At 30.2% G+C, this 19,794-nt stretch overlaps 1 protein-coding gene across 1 annotated transcript; it reads left to right on the forward strand.

Moving 5' to 3' along the window:
- Positions 1-345: 345 nt before the first annotated feature.
- On the forward strand, positions 346-18,022 carry LOC131080097 (transcription factor bHLH36). The gene is made up of 5 exons (XM_058018192.1): positions 346-618; positions 708-1,058; positions 1,210-1,271; positions 17,757-17,827; positions 17,934-18,022. The coding sequence occupies exons 1-5, from the start codon at positions 346-348 to the stop codon at positions 18,020-18,022; spliced, it is 846 nt and encodes a 281-aa protein (XP_057874175.1).
- Positions 18,023-19,794: the final 1,772 nt, after the last annotated feature.

The raw sequence follows: 19,794 nt of genomic DNA on the forward strand, positions 1-19,794 counted from the left end.
GACATTGAACTCTGACAGTGTGAATTATTGAACGCTTTTGCCCTCACTTTGACCAGTTCTCAAAGATCTAATTTGATTCAGATCTTGTTTTCTAATTAGTTTTGAAGATTTGGACCCACTGAGTAGATGCAATATCAGATCGTGCAGATTTCGCAATCCCTAATTTGGTTACCCTACTAATATATCTCTGATGAGAATCCACGAACCCTAATCTTTTATCCTTTTTAAAGCCCATTCCAGATCTTGCCAGGTCAAGTACCAAATCCTTTATCCTTTTCGCAGCGAATCTGATTTCCAGTCTGGTTTTAAAACCCAACAACCCTAATGACCAATTTTCCCTATACCATGAGTTTCTATCCAAACAAGGAATTTGACTTGTCGAATTTCAGTTCCATCCCATCTCAACAAGAGAAAACTTACCAAAATGCTCTGGATTTCTACTTTCAGAAATCTTCAGAAGATGGATTTGGTAACCCCAGTTCATGTAATGTTGGGAAGATGGCAGGCTCACAACCCAACAAACAGATTACTCACAAATTGGTTGAAAGGCAGCGGCGGAAAGACATGAATTCTCTCTACTCGGAGCTGAGATCAGTACTTTCAGAAGAAAGTATTCGGGTATGATTTTATTTCATTTCAGAGCTCAAATAGTTTTATTTGGTGGATTTTTTTTTTGTCCGAATTGAATTGGAATCGATATTGTGCAGGGAAATCGTTCAGTAACAGACCAACTGGCGGAAGCTGCTAATTATGTTCATTATCTAAAGCAACAGATCAAAGATCTATCGGAGGAAAGAGACAGGAACAAAACTCCAGCAGTTTGCCCTAAGGGAGTTGAAATATCCAAGCCTCTGGAATTCCAGAAATCAGATGAGGGTTTCCCATCAATTAAAATAAAGTCATTCGGTTCAGCTACATTTCAGGTATATATAAACTCGATCCAGAATCAGATTGCCTTGTCCGATGTTCTTCTGGTGTTGGAAGAATGTAGAGTTGAAGTTGTGAGTGCTGCTTCGTCTGTGAATAATGGAAAAGTCTTCTATACCATACATGCCAAGGTATTTTCCCAACAATGCCATACAGTTTGTATGCTTAATTCTTTTCAAAACTAGAATGCATTTTATTTTAATTTCACAGGCAGCGACGCCCTACAGTTTGTATGCTTAATTCTTTTCAAAACTCTGAATGCATTTTATTTTAATTTCACAGGTAGCAGACCATAGCATTACTAATTTCGAGACACTATATGTTAAACTTCAGCAATTGATCGGGTAAGCTTAAGGCAGAATGTTACGCTGTTTCAGTCATAAATCTAGGATCAGAAGCTTTGCTTTCTGTATTGTTACTACTTGGCATATTTAGATATAAAAAATGAATTATGGGACGATTGTGAAATTTTTAGTTCAAAAATTTAGCTAGATGAAGTCTGTGTATTTCAATATTAAGGGGGAATGTACAAGTATAAGTCCTTTTGTTTTTCAATGAAAAAGGCTGTGATGAGTTGAACTGCCCATGGAAAGAAAACTGAGACAAAACTGGATACAGATAGGTAGCATCACATACATGAACTAATGCATTAGTGAAGATGTTATTATAGACCTGTTTGATCAGTTATAACAATTTCAATTCTTCTAGTGTCGTTCATTAAATCACAACATTAGTGATATGAAGATCTCAGATTGGCTTAGCCAAAGCAATTCTTCAATGAAAATGGCTGTGATGAGTTGAACTGTCCATGGAAAGAAAACTGAGACAAAACTGGATACAGATAGGTTGCATCACATACATGAACTAATGCATTAGCGAAGATGTTATTATAGACCTGTTTGATCATTTATAACAATTTCAATTCTTCTAGTGTCCTTCATTAAATCACAACCTTAGTGATATGAAGATATCAGATTGGCTTAGCCAAAGCAATTCTTCAATGAAAATGGCTGTGATGAGTTGAACTGTCCATGGAAAGAAAACTGACACAAAACTGGATACAGATGGGTAACTTCACATACATGAACTAATGCATTAGCGAAGATGTTCTTAAAGAGTTGTTTGATGAGTTGCAACAATTTTCATTTTCTGGTGTGGCTCATTAAATAACAATCTTAGATAATATGATGATCTCAGATTGGCTTAGCCAAAGCAATTCTTCTAGTGCCATTGTTTTTTAAGTAACTTTTTCTCTAAATAAGAATCTTAGATAATATGATGATCTCAGATTGGCTTAGCCAATGCAATTCTTCTAGTGTCATTCTCTAACTCTATATTGAACAACACCTTTAAATTTGTAGTTTCATAAGTTTTAATGATTTGTAAAGTGAAAGATCCAGGGTTGAGTGGTTTAACGAAATTGTAGATATTTGATAGTTATTTTTTGTGTTCATATAGTGTAGTTAGAATTTTTTTTAATGTTTCAATCATTTATGTAACTATTTTTATATATACATATTTTTATTTAATTGTGTTATAGAAAATTTATTGATTATTTTTAGATATTATTTTTTAGTTAAAATATATTTTTTACATATTTAAAAATATTATTTATAAATAGTTTCAATTGATTTATTGATAGATGGAGATATCATTAATTTCTTGTAAAAAACTGAATTTAAACTTGTTTAAATTTCATTATAAAAATAATATTAATAAAAAAAATGATATATAAAAAAAATATAATTTAAAAAATGAATTAAGCAGAATATGACCAAAGAAAAAATGAGTTCATAAATAAAATATGATGAATAAGAAAGAAAGTAAGATAACTTCCAAATTCTTGAAGAAAGCTATGTTGAAAAATGAAGCTATAATGTCTAAAATCCAAGAATCAAGCACGTCTTTTTCTCTCCAACATGGGAGATCCAATTGAATTACATCATCTACAATTAAATTACATCATCCACAATTCATGGAATTCCGTCCAAAGGCATGCAACTGAAATCAACCATTCTCCCATCAAAATATCAAATTCTAGACTAAATTTTAGGTATTAGTGTTCCTATGCTTTCTATGATAGTTAGTAGTTTGATGCTGAAATATCTTCTACATTAATAGGTTGTACATGGAAATCTTATTTAATGTATGAGGTTACCATATGTATTCTTCTTTGTTATAGTTAATGATGTAATAGAGATCTTACTTGTCTTTAAATGAATAGTTTATTTCTAAAATATTTAAGACTTTCTTATGTGTTATTATAATTAGAGATATGCCTTTGATCATACCATAAAATGACATATGAAACAATGAGTTAAAAAAAGTCTTTTAAATATTAGTAGGAGGATTGTGAAAAAGGCCATTAGAGTTTCTACACCCCTTGTCATTGTAGAGAAGGTATGCTATATAAAATAAGGGTAATTATCTTACACTTTATTATATTAAATATAACTTTAACTTGAGATGCTCTCAATTACCTTTGGATGCATTTAACTATTTCTATCATTTTTTTTGTGAAAATATATTAAATATAGAAAACAAACTTACAATACAGAGGCATGATGAATCTTATAAATAGTGACATAAAAATTGTCAAATAAAAATAAATAAGCAATTCCAATGAGTAATGTAAGGAATATTCCAACCAAGTGATGAAATAAAAAGATTGACAAGGGGGTACAAAGGACATGTCATAATCAAAGCATCCAAATTGTGAGGGCACACAAGGTAAATGCATCCCAATGAGTAATGTAAGAAACATGCCAACCAAGCCATGAAATAAAAAGATTGACAAGGGGGTACAAAGGACATGTCATAATCAAAGGGTCCAAATTGTGAGGGTACATAATGTAAATACATGAATATGTAAGGAGGGTGAGGACATACATGGCATATGAAGAAGGCAAATTAGAAATAATAGAAACACAAATATAAATAAATAAAGATAAGAAAAATAATGTGATAAATATGAAGAGGAATAAATAAGCATATATGAGTAATGAAGTTTCTCATCAATATTTGTATAAATTGGTTTCTTTTTAATCTCAATTGTAACCTTATTATAGTGTGTGCATAATGTAAAATAAGATCAATTTGATTGATCTACTCATGCATTTTCATATGATTCTCATTGTTAAAGGAGGGAGTTGTTTAGATTTATGTTTAAATGCAATGCCTCTATTATTAGAGAATCTAAATTTACAATAAGATGTATGAAAATATATTGTCTTGCATATTTTGGCAGGAGGAAAGGTGTGATTTTTTAAAATAATGTTTTTTCCAACATCACAGGCTTGTAAATCATGAGATTGGGAGGTACAAGAGGTTGCTGCAATATAACATATTCATTTCTAGCTAATTGAGGAAATGACAACATAGAATGAAAGGTTGGTTCATGAAACAAGTGTAACATAAACAGGATGTATTGGACCATTATAAAAATTTACAACAAAATAAAAGTCTAAACTCACTAGTTAATAATATATCATCGTTCAAATTTACACATAATTCTAAGGAAAAAATGATTTAGCATGTGACAAAAAACTTGTAGTACCATCATTTCCATAGGCTACTCTTTCAATAGTCATCTTCTCTAGTGGTCTTTGATTTTCCTTGTTCTTTTAGTCACCCCCCTTTGTTTGTTGTTGTCTCTCCAATTGAGGGATTTCCAATTGAGGGATCACTTCTCATCTCCCACAATATTGGCGAGATGGATTATAATATTTCTCGCACAATTGTTCATGGAAAGAGTAAAGATCATTCTCCTTCTTCCCTTACTCTTTAGGGGTTGGTGAAAGAGAATTCTATTGTATAGGGTTGAACCCTAGTCTCCCATAGGTTCTTAGTTCTAGTCAAAATATTCCTCTATCTACTTATTCTTCTTCTTCTTCTTCTTTTGAGTCTCACCTCTCATGAGATTTTTTATTTTTGTGATTCCCTTCTATTTTACTATTTAGCTACTATTTAAGAATTCAATCCCTTTCTCGATTTAAATTAATCAGAAATTATAGTACCATTGTGATCATTGCGATGATTCTTGATTAAGGTTAATAATATCATCACATTGGAAGAGGCAATGATGCCCATATAGTGATTATAATGGAAAATCATTGTTATACATGTATTAGATGTATAAGAATGATGATCATAAAACATATCATAATGTATAACATGACCCTATGGGTTTAGAATCATCATTAAATATAGAATAATATCATCTTAATGTACATCAATGTTATAATTAATTAGAAAAGTTATAGCCTCATTACATAAAGTATTATATATACGTTATGGACATTAAAGATTAAAGAACAGAAGTGTCTTTTAACATGAAGAACTATACTGTTATGGACATGAAATCATGACACAGCATATCAAAAATTTGATAACAATTTTTTCTCATAAAATTATAGTTTGGATTGATAATTGGTTCCCAATTCAACCCTGTTGTGTATCTTAAATTCATGATGAACAAAAAATTTCATGGTTGTGTTACAAAGTTTCATATATAATACAAATTTGAATTGAATTCTTTCCGATGGTAGTGACTGTTTATTTTGATCGGTGGTAGTGACTGTTAAACGTAGTGCACCTCTCATTAAATCCCACATGGGCTGTACAGGCTATTAACTTTGATATGGTAGACTAGTATAACGTTACATTTAGGCGAATACGTTTACATTACTTTGCATTACTTTGGAAAATGGTGTCTGAAAGTTTTCACAATAAAAAAAAGGAAACTTTTCACATTTGGTAAACCTTCTCAACTTAAATCTCCTGAACCAAGTATTTATTTTAATAGACTTTTCTAATATTCTTGTACTCAATTGGTACTGGGCGCTTTTCATAATGAATAGAAAACAAGAGAACACTGCAATTGGTAGTGGGCACTTTTCATAAAGAATAGAAAACAAGAGAATACTGCATTAAATATTAAACAACAGATTTGTCTTTTTAACATGAAGAACCATACTGTTATAGTCATGAGATCATGACACAGCATAGTAAAAATTTTATAAGAATTTTTGCTGTTCAAAAAGCTGCAGATCAAATACATTTATAGTTTGGATTGATGATTGGTTCCAAATTCAACCCTTCTGTGTATCTTAATTCATGGTTTCATATATAATACAAAATTGAATGCTTTTCAATGGCAGTAATTGTTAAACGCAGTGCACCTCTCATTAAATCCAACTTGGGCTGTACAGGCTATTAAGTTTGATATGGTAGACTGGTATATCGTTACAGTTACATCTAGATGAATACGTTCACATTACTGGTCATTTTGCAAAATTGTGTCATCATCTTCATTAGTTTGAATTATGACAATGATTTATGATGAACATGTTATAAAATAAATTTTTGTAGTTGTAAAATCAGATTGGAACAGGTTTTTAATGGACAGATATTAATTTAAGTTAGAAGGAAACAAAATTATCTATAAAGTGTTTATGATGGTATAAACAATTGTGGATTGAAGTGTGGTTTTTGGAGTATGATTTTGTTTTATATGTTTGTTGTAATTTTTTTAACTGTGTATGGTTGTTTATGATGTGTTTAATAATATTTATATAAGTTTAATAGTTTTGGAATAGTTTACTATGAAAGTACATATAAAATTCAAAATTGAAATAGTAAAAAGCTAAGGTTGCAAGGATTATGTTCAACTTAATATTTGGCTAATAATTTAGCGCTCAGAAACAAATAAATACAGTGCACAATAATGCCAAATTCCAGACTTGCGCTAAAAGTCATATGCAACCTGCACTATTTGTATATGGCTGCAACTTGATATTATCTTTAATCGCCCAATTATTCGTCTCATTGTGTCACAGGGATCCGCTCGTTGCTGTTGGTATTTTTTTATAAAGATTTACTTTATATGATCCATTAACTTACGTTTGCTTTTGTGAAAAATAACATATACTTTTTTTTTCCAGACTGAGTTTCCAGTTCTTTTATCTGAAGGATTATTCTTTTGTTTTTATTGGATTAATTGTTGTAGGAAATCTGGAGAGCATAAATATATGTTTCTTATATGTTTCCTATATCAATAAACAGATCATTGATCATTAAATAGAGACATATGGAGAGATGTGTTTTACAAACAGAAGTGTCTGTATATGACAATTATGATCAAGAAGGATTTTAAATTTTTAACATCTTTCATAAATTATATTAAAACTCTTCATTTTTTGGGAAAAACTGTTTCAACAAAATGTGATTTGACGGAAGTAATGTATCTTCGAGATGTTGGTTGTTGCAAACGTCTTCATCTTCCTCATGCGCAAGGATTGGTGGAGTTGGGCTGGGACTGTTTAGTTTATTTTTTCTTTTTATAAGGGTTTTCATACTAGCAATTTGATGGAAGCTCTTGGCATTTTATATGACGTGGAACATGGCTGTCAACTTGGGTGGAGAAGAATCATTTGTGACTAGGATTCCCAGGTGGTGGTGAATTTATTGAATAGGTGGACTTTAGAAGATGTTTGTTGGCATTTAGCTTTGGTTGTTAAGCATATTCTTAATTTGTGTGTTTCTTTGGATCCTGTCACTTTCAATCATGTTCCTAGAGAATGGAACGGAGTAGCCGATTGTTTAGCCAAATGGGCCTCTGATCACATGCAAACTGGAACATTGTAGATAGGGGTCAATTACTCTTGTATTTTTCTCAAAAGTTGGACCACTTAGTGGAGCTTGACAGGGCTGTGCGAAGCCCTTGTTTTGCTCTTCTTCTGGTTTGAAATTTTTTTTTAGCCCTCTTTTAGTATAACTAACTAGATGATGGGGTCACCTATAACAAATCAGTTTTTCAACAATCCATGTACAAAAGAAGAATAAATCATGTTATTTCACTCAAAATGTATATAATCTTCATGATTATATCCATAAGGAAGGTGAAGTGTTTATGAAGATCCTTGCGATCAAAATCTTCATAAACATCACTCAAGAAAGTGAATTGTTTCCAAAGATTTTTGTGATTGAAACCTTCACAGGTGTAAACAAAAGAAGGTGAAGAATTTCACAAGATCTTGGCAATCAAAACCATCATGAATGTCAATAAAGAAAGTGAAGCGTTTTCAAATACTTTTGCGATTGAAATCTTCACAAATATCAACAAAATAAAGTGAAGCATTTCTAAAAATCTTTATGATAAAAAAACTTCACTAATATAGCAACGATATTTGCAATCAATTTTAATAACGGTCATTGTGATCAAGTCCAATAATGATCTTTGTGATCAAATATTTCATAACTATAGTAACAATCTCCACTACCAACACTACAACCTCAATGGTTTTTGCAACCAATGTTATAGCATTTCAACAATTATCTCTACGATCAACACTATGATCTTTGTGACCAAGACCATAGCTTCTTAGGTTCAAAAATAATCTTTGCAACTAATGTTACTTATTCTTGTATGTTTTTTTTTGGATCTAAGAATATTTGTGTTTGTACATTATTTTGAACATTCTTGTAACCTTTTTCCAATTGGATGTATCAATCCATCCATAATCAAAATGCATAGAAACTTTTCATAGATTTCATATTACCTTCTCTATTCCAACATGATTTTGCAAAGTGATTCTTCAACCCAGAAATTCAATAAGAGTGAAGATCCCAACATTTATCTACTTTATGTCCTTCTCTATGACAATGCAAATACTGCATTCTTTGAACTCATTTGCATGAGCTTATAATATCTGCATCATCAATTATATATCTATCACTATTAACATATCGAAGCACCTCATTTTTTGGTCTCATTATTGCCTTAATAGGTTCTATAGTTCCTTGTCTATATTTTCCCGAACCTTTTCCTTCATAGCCCATTTTCTTCATGAACTGGAAACCATTGACTATTCTATAGGATCCTTGCACTTATTAATGGCTTCAGCAACTTCACTTAAGATTTCAGCTCTAGTCTGGCAACTTCAAAAATTAGCTAAAAACCTTATTGTATGGAAACCCTATTCTCCTTGACAATGGATCTCTTGTTTGTGAAAAGTCCTCCCATGACTTGTTTGTGAAAATGAATTGACTGTCTTTTTTGTCTCCTATGCCACACTATGCCTTTGAGGCAACTACAAAATGGGAGTGAAAGAAACACATAACAAGAATACTAACATAATCCCCCTTGATGCTGACTCACAATATGATCTTGAAGCTTTAATGAACTCACCCTTAATTTTGATCATGAATGCATCAACACTCAATATTCCTTTACTCGTGACTACAGTCTTTTCCTTTGTCTCTTTCTGATATCCATAACCAAGTCTTCAGATTTTCTCCAATATTTTCTTTGCTTGATAACGCCTAACCATCTCTTGATCTCCAAATCTTTCCTTTCTTTTGGCTTCCTCCAACTGCTATGGTAGTCTTTCAAACCTTCAAAACATCAATTTGAAACTTCTTGCAAACTCACTATTTGTAGATGTCTTGGTAAACAATATTTTCCTTTGACCAAAACATTCAAACTTTTGATAATTTCTCTCATTCACATATGAACTTTTATACCTGAACAAATTTTGGATCATACGTGTAACTATTTGCTAACTTGATTCATAACTCCATCCACAATTCATCTTCATGCATTCACTTTTTGACTCTTTGTACCAACAATTCTTATCACAATGATTCTTCAATCCACAAATATTACATGAATGTAGATCCCAACAATTTTTATATCCTTCTCTATGACAATGCAAACACCGAATTTTTTCAACTGATTTTCTTGAACTTGAAATACTAGCAACTTCAGATCTATCTTTCTTACCAAATCCAAAACCTTCATAATTTGACGATCTCCTACATAGCAGCAATTCCTCTCTATCTGATGTGATATTCCCTTGCAAGGTTCTGCAATCAGCCTTTTTCAAATGGCCCACAACTTCTTTGACTAGCAGCAGTAGTCTTTCATTCTCTTGGCTACGGCCTCTTAGAAACCACACCAAATGTTTTTAGCATCTTTGATCCTTCTGCAAAACTTCAATTTAACAGCTTACTGCAACTTTACACTCTTATTTAATTTCCAAACCTTCCCATGATCTTTCAGCTCTGATAACTCATAAAACACGATCATTTGCAGGATCTTCTACCGATAGCTCTGATACCAATCTGAAAGAAACACAGAACAGGAGAAAATAAAGGAAACAGAACACTGTTACAGTAAAGATTAAAATAAACACAAAACACTTTTATTCAGAATTACATACTGCCTGGATACACTTCAAAACAATTCAAAACATGGAATCTCTTATAGAGAATAAGATCTCAAAAGTAAAGATTAAACCTGCACTTATACCGCACTTATTTATATCATGCATTACATACACCGATGGCAGATCTAAAATCAATGCAAATTAAAATCTTTATTAAATCACTAAATAACTGTGCAGGATGAACAGTGAATCAAACTGGAAATGGTGGAAGATCGAAGCTTCCGTTGCCAACAGGGAGGACTTTCTACTGATTTAGGATGGGCGGCTTCACGATTTATTTGACAACCTTACCACCTCAGCTGTTATCTAAACCCCCGATCTCTCCTTTTTATAATTTCAGCAATATCGCTTTTATTTTATTGTCTCTGATTTTTTATTTCCTTATAGTGTTGACGACATCTCTTTCTACTGCTACAGCAGTTTATTCCAATAATGGTAATAGACAATGACATCTTTTTCAACTGTCCTCTCTTTTTTCTACGATCTGGAACAACAGCTGACTCCTTTGACTCTCAATTTCACTCTCAACCTATTCTTTGATCTTTACCAGGGATTACCTTCAGATTTTGGGACTCCGTCCTCTCTTGGCAGGATCCATTTTTCTTTCTTGCAGCGTTTTTCTTTTCCCTCAATCTTCCTTTGTGGTTTCCTTCACACTATCTGCCTTTGCATGGAGTTTTTTTGAAAAAAATTTGTGCATGTAAATTTTCTAATTCTAAACTTCTCATATCTATCTTCATCTGCCAGGATAGATGTTAATTTTGGCAGCCACCCGTGATCTCTTTTATTCCTTTGATCTCTTTATCTGCGATCTCTCCTACTGCTGCTCATTATCTTCTGCCAGCTCTCCCATGAACCTGATACAGTGTAGAAAGTTTGGAGAGCATAAAGATATGTTGTCTATATCAATAAACAGATGCAGTGATCTTTAAATAGAGGCATATGAAGAGGTGTCTGCAAACTTTCCTGCAAATAACAATTATGATTGATATATCATTTATATTTTATAACAATTGTAATTATCATTTTAGATGTAGGTTAATATGTTTCAGACATTAATGTTAATGATTTTTTTGGTATTGACAATTCAACATGTGGTATCAAAACCTTGTTACAATGCATTAAAATTGTTAGAACTCTTTTTTCATCCAAATTGCCAAACATGCTATTCCTATTGCTGATACATATTCTATTTCTACATATGAAAGAGTATGAGTTGTTTTTATCTTATGAGTTTAAACTCATCCAACATTGATTACGAAATTATGTTTTTTTGGTTCCAGTCCTACACTTGAACAAAATCCATTCTTGCCGAGGGGATTCCTCTGGAGACTACATGAACCTTGGTGCCATGCATAATGTCTATGTTTATGATTATCAAATACATTAGACTACCAATGAGTCATTTATGTAATGTTGGATTAAAATTACTTCTTCATTGCTCTTTTAAAAAATGAATTATTAAATCACTTGTGAATATCAAATTATTAACATATAAATATTCAATTATAATGTAACTTGTTAATTGATTTTTATATATAATGAAGGCTCATTGTTGCTCCTACTAAAGTCATTCTAGGAAGAGGTAAGAATAATTTCTATTGTATCTTTCAGGAGCTAGCTTGGTTCCATATAGAGTTCTCTTGAGTTTATTGACCTTGCTTTTCTAGCCTAAGATCTTATATCTTAGTGGCTCACATACAATTTTTTAATGAAACCATTCAAAATATATAGATTTTAGATCCACTTAGCATGCTAATCACTTGTTTTGTGCTACTATTTCTAATATTTTTCTTATTGTTTCTATTCAAGACACTAGAGAGTTTTCTTTCTATATTCAAATCCAAGTTGTAAGAAACCATTTTATACTAGCCTTGATGTTCAGTTTTACACTTGTATACTAAACTTGGTCTCGTATACCCACTTCACTTCTATCACATCTTTTCTTTCTTAAAGTTTTAATAAATGTATGATTATTCTTTATAACATCAATTATTTCATTCATTGCCTCTTCAAAATTAACTAATCATCTACTTGTAAAAATATGTGAAAATGTAATAGAAAATCAGCATTATGTTCACCTTTATTTTGATCATAAATATCCCTCAAACTTCTAATTTTTTTTATCTCACTTGATTTGCCAATGTTGGACTTCACATATCATATTAAATAGACCCTAACTTTTTTTGACTTGATGTTCCTACACCAACAATGCTTGCTGAAAAAGATAACGTCAACAATTTCTTGTGATGTTTGTAGGTTTTTATTTGGAGGAGTCCTCATTTGAATATATGGGTATGCATTGTACTTTATATAGGTGTTCCTTATGAACCACTTAGTTGATCTTAATGGTTTGTGGAAGGAGGAACCAAGAAGGCAATATATGTTAGAGTCTATACTTCTTTATCATTTTGTAGAAAAGTTTCAATAATATTGTTTTATTCAAACTTTCAGTACATTCGTTTAATTTCAATTGCACATCTATGCCAATTATCAGTATTCTATTTATTGAATTACACAATTTATAGTCTCTCCATTGCTTAGTTCATCCTACCAAAAAAATTAAGAATAAATTTGAGATATATTCTCTACCTCTATTTGTTCTTAAAATTTGAAATAGTTTTTACTTTGCTCCTCGATTAAATAGTTGAATTGAAAAAGTATCAAACACATTATACTTATGTTTTAATAAATACACGAGTTTTTTTTTTTAAACCATCGCTCAAAAAAAAAAAAATAAACACCTACTAAAAGTATCCATATTGGTCCACATAAATTAGAATAAACAATTTAAATGATCTATTTTATCGAACCAACTTATTGGCCTTAGGAATGACTTTTTGTGCTACTTTTCAGAAGAACAATCATCATATGCTTTATTTGGTTTTTCTATAAACATCAGTCCTCTTAAAACTTTGCTACTTCAAACCAATTTCAATTCCCAAAATATGTTTCTAATTGAGAAGCTCCTTATGGTATTGCTTCACTGGAATCTTGAATAGGGTTTTTTTGTTTCAAGGTTTTTTTTTTTTCCCCTTGAGAAGGTACTAGTGTAGTATTCTGATGTTCTAGCATTGCCCCGTTTGGAAATCTGGCCATATCTTATAGAAGTAGTAGGTTGGGATCAATCAAATTCAACTCTCAAATTTGGTGTTGATTTCAAGGGAAACATTCTATTGTTAGTTATTTGAATTTTTGTCTTTAGATAATTTCATGAATATTGATTTAAAATTATGATTTTTTATTTTGAATAATCTTTCGAATCTCATGAAGTTATATTTAAAAAAAAAAGAAGAAAATATCTAAAATAACCTTGTTTTTCTTATATATAGATATAATATGAACAATATTTTATTGTTATTTTCTGAAAGAACATTTTATTTAATTGACTTATCTAGACTAAAAATAATTTCCAAACTATGCTCATGATGTGATTCCTACATCCTTATTCTACATCTTTTCAAATTTTTTGAACAAGATTGCATGCCAAAAACTTAAGGTTTTATTTTTTTTACACTCATATAAATATTGATCATATTTTATAGAAGACATTGAATTTAAGATTTATTTTAACTTGAATTTTGACTAATTTATGTTCCACTTGAATTTATAAGACTGATTCTTTCACCATTCAATGAATTTCTTCCTCTACCTCTACCTCTACCTCTGCCATGACTATCTAAAAATTGACTCAAAAGCATGCTCATAAGAAGAGTTAAAAAAGGATTCAGTCTACGTTCATGAGAAATTAGAGACATGGAGCTCATCTACAAAATATTATGAAGATTAAAATTGACCTAATCTCTACAGACACCTTCCATAATTTTTTGTTTGGTTTTTCTGTTCTATTAACTTTAAGTGTCACATGAGATCTAATTTGATTAACAAAAACAAATTATTTATTTCATCTTACCATTTCTTGATATATATTGTTCGGAGTATATCCTATCCTATCTTTGATTTCGTTGCTGCAACAACCCATGAAAGAGTTGTTCATGCATTGTCTAATAGATATAGAATCCTTCTCTTTGTTATCTCTGAAGACATCCTTCCCTACAAGTGAGATAATGCATTATATGCTATTGCATCCACATGTTCACGAAATCCATTCTCCACAAGCCAAGCTCGAATTTATCTTGAGCGTGAAACAAAGCCTGTGTTATGATTGACCAATATTCATAGTTTTTACTTAGAATTTGAGAACGCTTATACTAGAAGAAGATGTCATTATTGACTTTGACACTACATGTAAGAAATAAATAATATAAAATACACAACAATTTTACTAATTTATAGAGTTTAAAAAGCTTCTTAATATAGCTTTCATGACAGCTTCAACTGTTTTTCTGTAGACAGAAGGAAAAAACAGATTTTTCTTTTTTTACAACTACTCTGTAATATTACTAAACAGATACATTTATATCATACAAAGGGAATTTCATAATTGACCTCGTATACTAACTGCCACTACAAATATGTGATTTCTGGATTAGGAAATGTTCTCTTTAAACAACTTGATAATATCCATCTTCAATTAATACTTGAGTGAGATTGACATTCCATTAAAACAAGCTTTGATTAGCAAGTTGTCATGAAAATCCTATTTCACTATTGGGTACTGCACTTTACAACTTCAATTTAAATTTTGTTCTCTACGAGCTTGTATTGTGCCTACATTTTTGTTAGCACCGTGGAGATCAGAGTAAAAAATATATTATCCAATTGGAAAAAGTTAATATTTTGAGGTATTTTAAGAAATATTGATACATTTAATAAATACGTTGTTTACAATGGAAGAGAAGACAGTTTCAGATCAGTCAAAACAGAAAAATGAACGAAATATTAAGCTTTGCAGAAAAACAGAAAATTTGAAGTGAGAAATATGTTCTATGTTCAGTAGATCTGGCTTATGTTTTTTTTCTTGTCTGCCATATGCTTTATGGAATCTATTCTCCTACCAACATTTCTGTCAAGTCAGTTCTCTTCTGATTTTGTAGTGCCTACAAACAAGAATAGGAGGAAAGCACAATAGTCACAGAATAATTTTTCTCAATGAGTACAAGGAATAAATGATCAACAATTTTCCAAATCAACCTATTGGTCTGAAAAATATTATTGGCATTTAACATAAATATCTATTTATATTTTGTTACCGGCAGATTGAACTGGTTAGCTGGGATCATATAAATGCAGTTTGTTCTACAAATGTACACAACAAGATTAAGGCAACCAAAATCTTGAGTGTGTGTCAAGCCCCTCCTATTTTAAAAAAATTCTACACTACACAACATTATGTAGTTGTTAATTCCATATGTACACTCAATCAAATAAACTGGTAGTTAACTGATATATTACATATAATGTATTATATTATAATAGTTGTTCATTAACTGTACACATTAAAATAACAAAATTAATCAAAATTTGAAGGAATAACTTTTATTAATTTTGCATTTTTAAAATTTATTACAATTAAAAACATTATATTATTAATTGTATACTTTAAAATAAAAAAATAAAAATTTGAGGGAATAAGGTTCATTAATTTTACACCTTATTATTTAATATTATATTGTGTTTCACAATCTATAAGGTGAATAGAGTAGGTAAATGGTTCTAGTTTCTATTGAGTTTTTCAAAGTTAACATTGATGGTTCTTGTCATACCAATCTATGTGTTATGCAGATTGGTGGAATTGATAGTTCACCTATTTTCGTATGTTGTTTTATATGAAATTGTGTTACTCAGGCTGTATTTCTCTCATGAAATTTTGATTCCATCTCTTTTCTTCATATTCCTAAAGAATGCAATGTTGTTGTAGATAGATTGACCAAATAAGCCTTTGATAATAAAATTTGGAATCACGTGGAATAGGAGTCCATATCTTCTACTCAACCTCCAATTTCTTCACATCCCTTACAATTATTTAATTTTGTTCATTTTGATCCATTTTTCATTAGGATTTTGTGTTTTCTGGATTTTATGGATTCCTTTATTTGTTGGAGGTGATGAGTTTGTGGATAAAATCATTAAAAAAATTTCTTTGAGCTTTAGTGACCTAGTTGTTACTTTCTAAAAATCTTTTTACAATATTTTCTTGATATTTACTTAATATAATTTTTAATTCCCTTTTTCCAAAAAATATTAATTGAAATTAAATAAGAATTAATATAGACACACACTTCACAAATATAAATATACACTAAATAAAATAGAAATTGACATCAATATACAAATTTTGCCATGAACTTGTAGTTAAACTAAAATTTTATTTTAGAAACTAAGATTATTTAGACAATATAAAAGCTATTTAAGAAAGGAAACCTTAAATTTAATTAGAATATATAATTTATATATTTTTATGAAGCTACTTATTATTATATTGTTTACTATTTTTTTATTAAATGTTGGTATAAGAATGTTTATTTAAATTAATTTTGAAATATAAACCTAACAATACTTAATGGAGCAAGAAGTTAAAGTTAGAGAAAATTTTGCTTTTCAAAAGGCTGTAGATAAAATGCATTTATAGTTTGCATTGATGATTGGTTCTAAATTCAGCCCTGCTGTATATCTTAAATTCATGAAGAAAAAAAAATTGCTTGGTTGTGTCTAAAAGTTTCATATATAATACAAAATTGATTGCTTTCCAACGGCAGAGATTGTTAAACGCATTGCAACTCTCATTAAATCCCACATGGGCTGTACATACTATTTACTTTGATATTTACTTTGATATAGTTGAAGTTACAGCAAGAGTAATAGTTTCACATAATTTTACATTATTCTTCGTTTATTATGACTTGGTATTTTGGAAAATGGTGTCATTATAACGATGATTTATGATATCAGGGAAAAGAAAGGTCATCTTTAAAGCGGTTATGTTTGTATAAACAATTGTGGATTGAAATGTGGCTCTATGTTAAAAGATTTATTCATGTTTTTTAGGTTAATTGTTGAGTTTTTATTTATAAAACTGTCGGATTTTTAGAAGTTTTATATGTTTAAAGTAGTTTTTAAGTATTTATGGTTGTTTATATGTGTTTAATAATATTTATATAAGTTTAAGAGTTGAGGAACAAATTTGTTTATTTAATTTTTAGATGATAATGAAGAGTATTATTGTGTTGTTATTTATATTTAAAAAGATGTATTTGAATAAAATATTATCTATTGTATACTTTTTGCTATTATTAGTCCCCGTCTTAAGAAGAGAATTAATGTTTTCATCTCATCAAAAAATGAGCATTCGTTACTTTGATAATTGTTCAAAGTGAAAAATTTAAACTTATTGTAAAGTTTTATTTTTGTTTGTATTAAACTATTTAAATTTTTTTTTTTTTGATTTATGATTGGATGTGTGATATTTTGGTGAGGTTTATTTTATTTTATTTTTCCAAAAATATTTATTACTTTATGATGTGTTAACACTGGCATTTGTACAAGTTTTTAAATGACTGTAGCTGATCATAAATCCCAGTGCAGTTTTAATATTTGTGTTCCATTAATATGTGTTGCAGTTTTAATATTTGTTATAGTCATTAAAAATACTCCAGTGTGCGTTCATTGCTTTTACAATTTCATTACATTCTCGTTTGGCAGGGGTGGAGGATTTCAGAAGGCAGAACATTTTCTTTGCAATAATTTTCATAAGGGCAGAGGCAGAAATCCAGGTAAGCTTTGTAATTCGTGACTCTTTATTACGGATTTGACCATCACCTGTAGAAAACCATAGATTCTAACCATTATCTAAATATAGAACCTGGACAATATGTGCAGCAGAGAAGCAGATGAAAGACTCAAATATTTTCACCGACATTTTGGAAGGGTCTCGAACATATGTCAAGTGCGCCACTGCTCTCTTTTAGGGTTTTAGGCAATACCTTTCCGCAATTTCAGGGCTGTTTGAAAATTTGGGCTTTTTAGAGCCTTCATTCAGCAAAATTAGGTTCTTCTGTTAGGAATGTGGTTTCTAAATTGACCCAAAATCAAATTGGGTTTCTGCAAAAACAATTCAAAATTGTCTTGGAGAATACAAGATTCAATTGATTTATTAAAAAAAATGGATTTAAAAAAAAAGCCCCAAATCAATTCAATGGGGAAGAATCAGATTTTTGAAAAACAATTCAAAAATAGGAAAAATCAATTCAATGGGGAAGAATCAGATTTTTAAAAAACAATTCAAAAATAGGAAAAGTACAAATTGATTGGGAAAAAACTGAGTTCTCTCGTTTAAAAACTCAAAATCTATCAAGAAAAACTAGGTTTCTGTAAAAACAATTCAAAATTACAAAAAAGTGCAGAAAAATTCTGTGTGATAGTTCTGTCAGTTCCTATTCCCAAACTCAAAATCTACCAGGAAAAACTGGGTCTCTGTAAAACAATTTAAAATTGTTGAGAAAGTACAGATCAATTCTTTCAGTTCTTGTTCCTAAATTCACCTGCAACATTCGACATGGGTTGAACATTTTCTATTTCTTAGTAGTTATTCTTTGTATGCACAATATATTGGAGTAGACTCATCTTTAAATGAGCTTTTGTTTTCTGACGCTAATATTGGCGTCGACAAAGTCATTCAAATTGGTGCTGACAAAGTTTATCTCGACTAGGTAGACTTATCTCCTCTGCCAAAGTAGAGTATGCAATTAGAACTATAATTATATTTTAAGTCTTTTAGAGACCCTGTATCAGGTTATGTGATGAAAGTGTTTGAGAGAACGCTCCTCTGAATTGAAATGTAGTTGACTATAGCTTTAAGTCTCGAGTAGAAAACCTAGATCTGAAAAATGACATATTACTACTACAATTTTGCTGATAATACCTCATTGTCTAAAAACATTAAAATATAAACTGAACTAAAATAAAATATTCTGTCATGACCCTGCCACAAAGGATAATATAAATAAGAAAATCATCTTATATATTACAGATATGCATCACAACTTATAGTCACAATTACATTAAGCAAAAAAGACTCTCATGATAAGGAAGGACAATCATTAGTTTACACACCTTTCATATTCTTGCGTTCTTCCTTTCATAGCATTTTAGACGATAAAAATTAATGCTAGATTTGTTGGTTATTGAAGCAAAAATATGAACACATGGATCTCTGATATGAAATCCATCATATTTGTGTCAGACTGTATTATAATTTTAATTCAATCAAACTAAGAAATTAGAACTATAATTATATTTAAAGTCTTTTAGAGACCCTGTATCACGATATCAAATTATTTCAAAAAAGCACTGCTTTGAATTGAAATATAGTTGACTGTAGCTTTAAGTCTTTAGTAGAAAACCTAGATTTGAAAAATGACATATTATTACTACAATTTTGGTGATAGTACCTTATGTCTGAAAACTTTAAAACATAAGCTGAACTAAAATAAAATATTCTGTCATAACCCACCACAAAGAAGATAATATAAATCGGAAAATCATCTTATATATTACATGTATATATCACAACTAATAGGTAAAATAGATCTAGCTTGAGAAATTAAAAATATGACAATATTTTACTTTCTATGTTTTAAGATTGACCAATAAAAAAAATTGAATTCCTCTCTTCTTGAGTAAGCAATTGAATTCTATATTTCCTTTTCAAAAATAACTCCTCACTTCACAAGAATCTTTT

The sequence above is a fragment of the Cryptomeria japonica genome, chromosome 11 (genome assembly GCF_030272615.1).
Source record: "Cryptomeria japonica chromosome 11, Sugi_1.0, whole genome shotgun sequence".
NCBI classification, from domain to species: domain Eukaryota; kingdom Viridiplantae; phylum Streptophyta; class Pinopsida; order Cupressales; family Cupressaceae; genus Cryptomeria; species Cryptomeria japonica.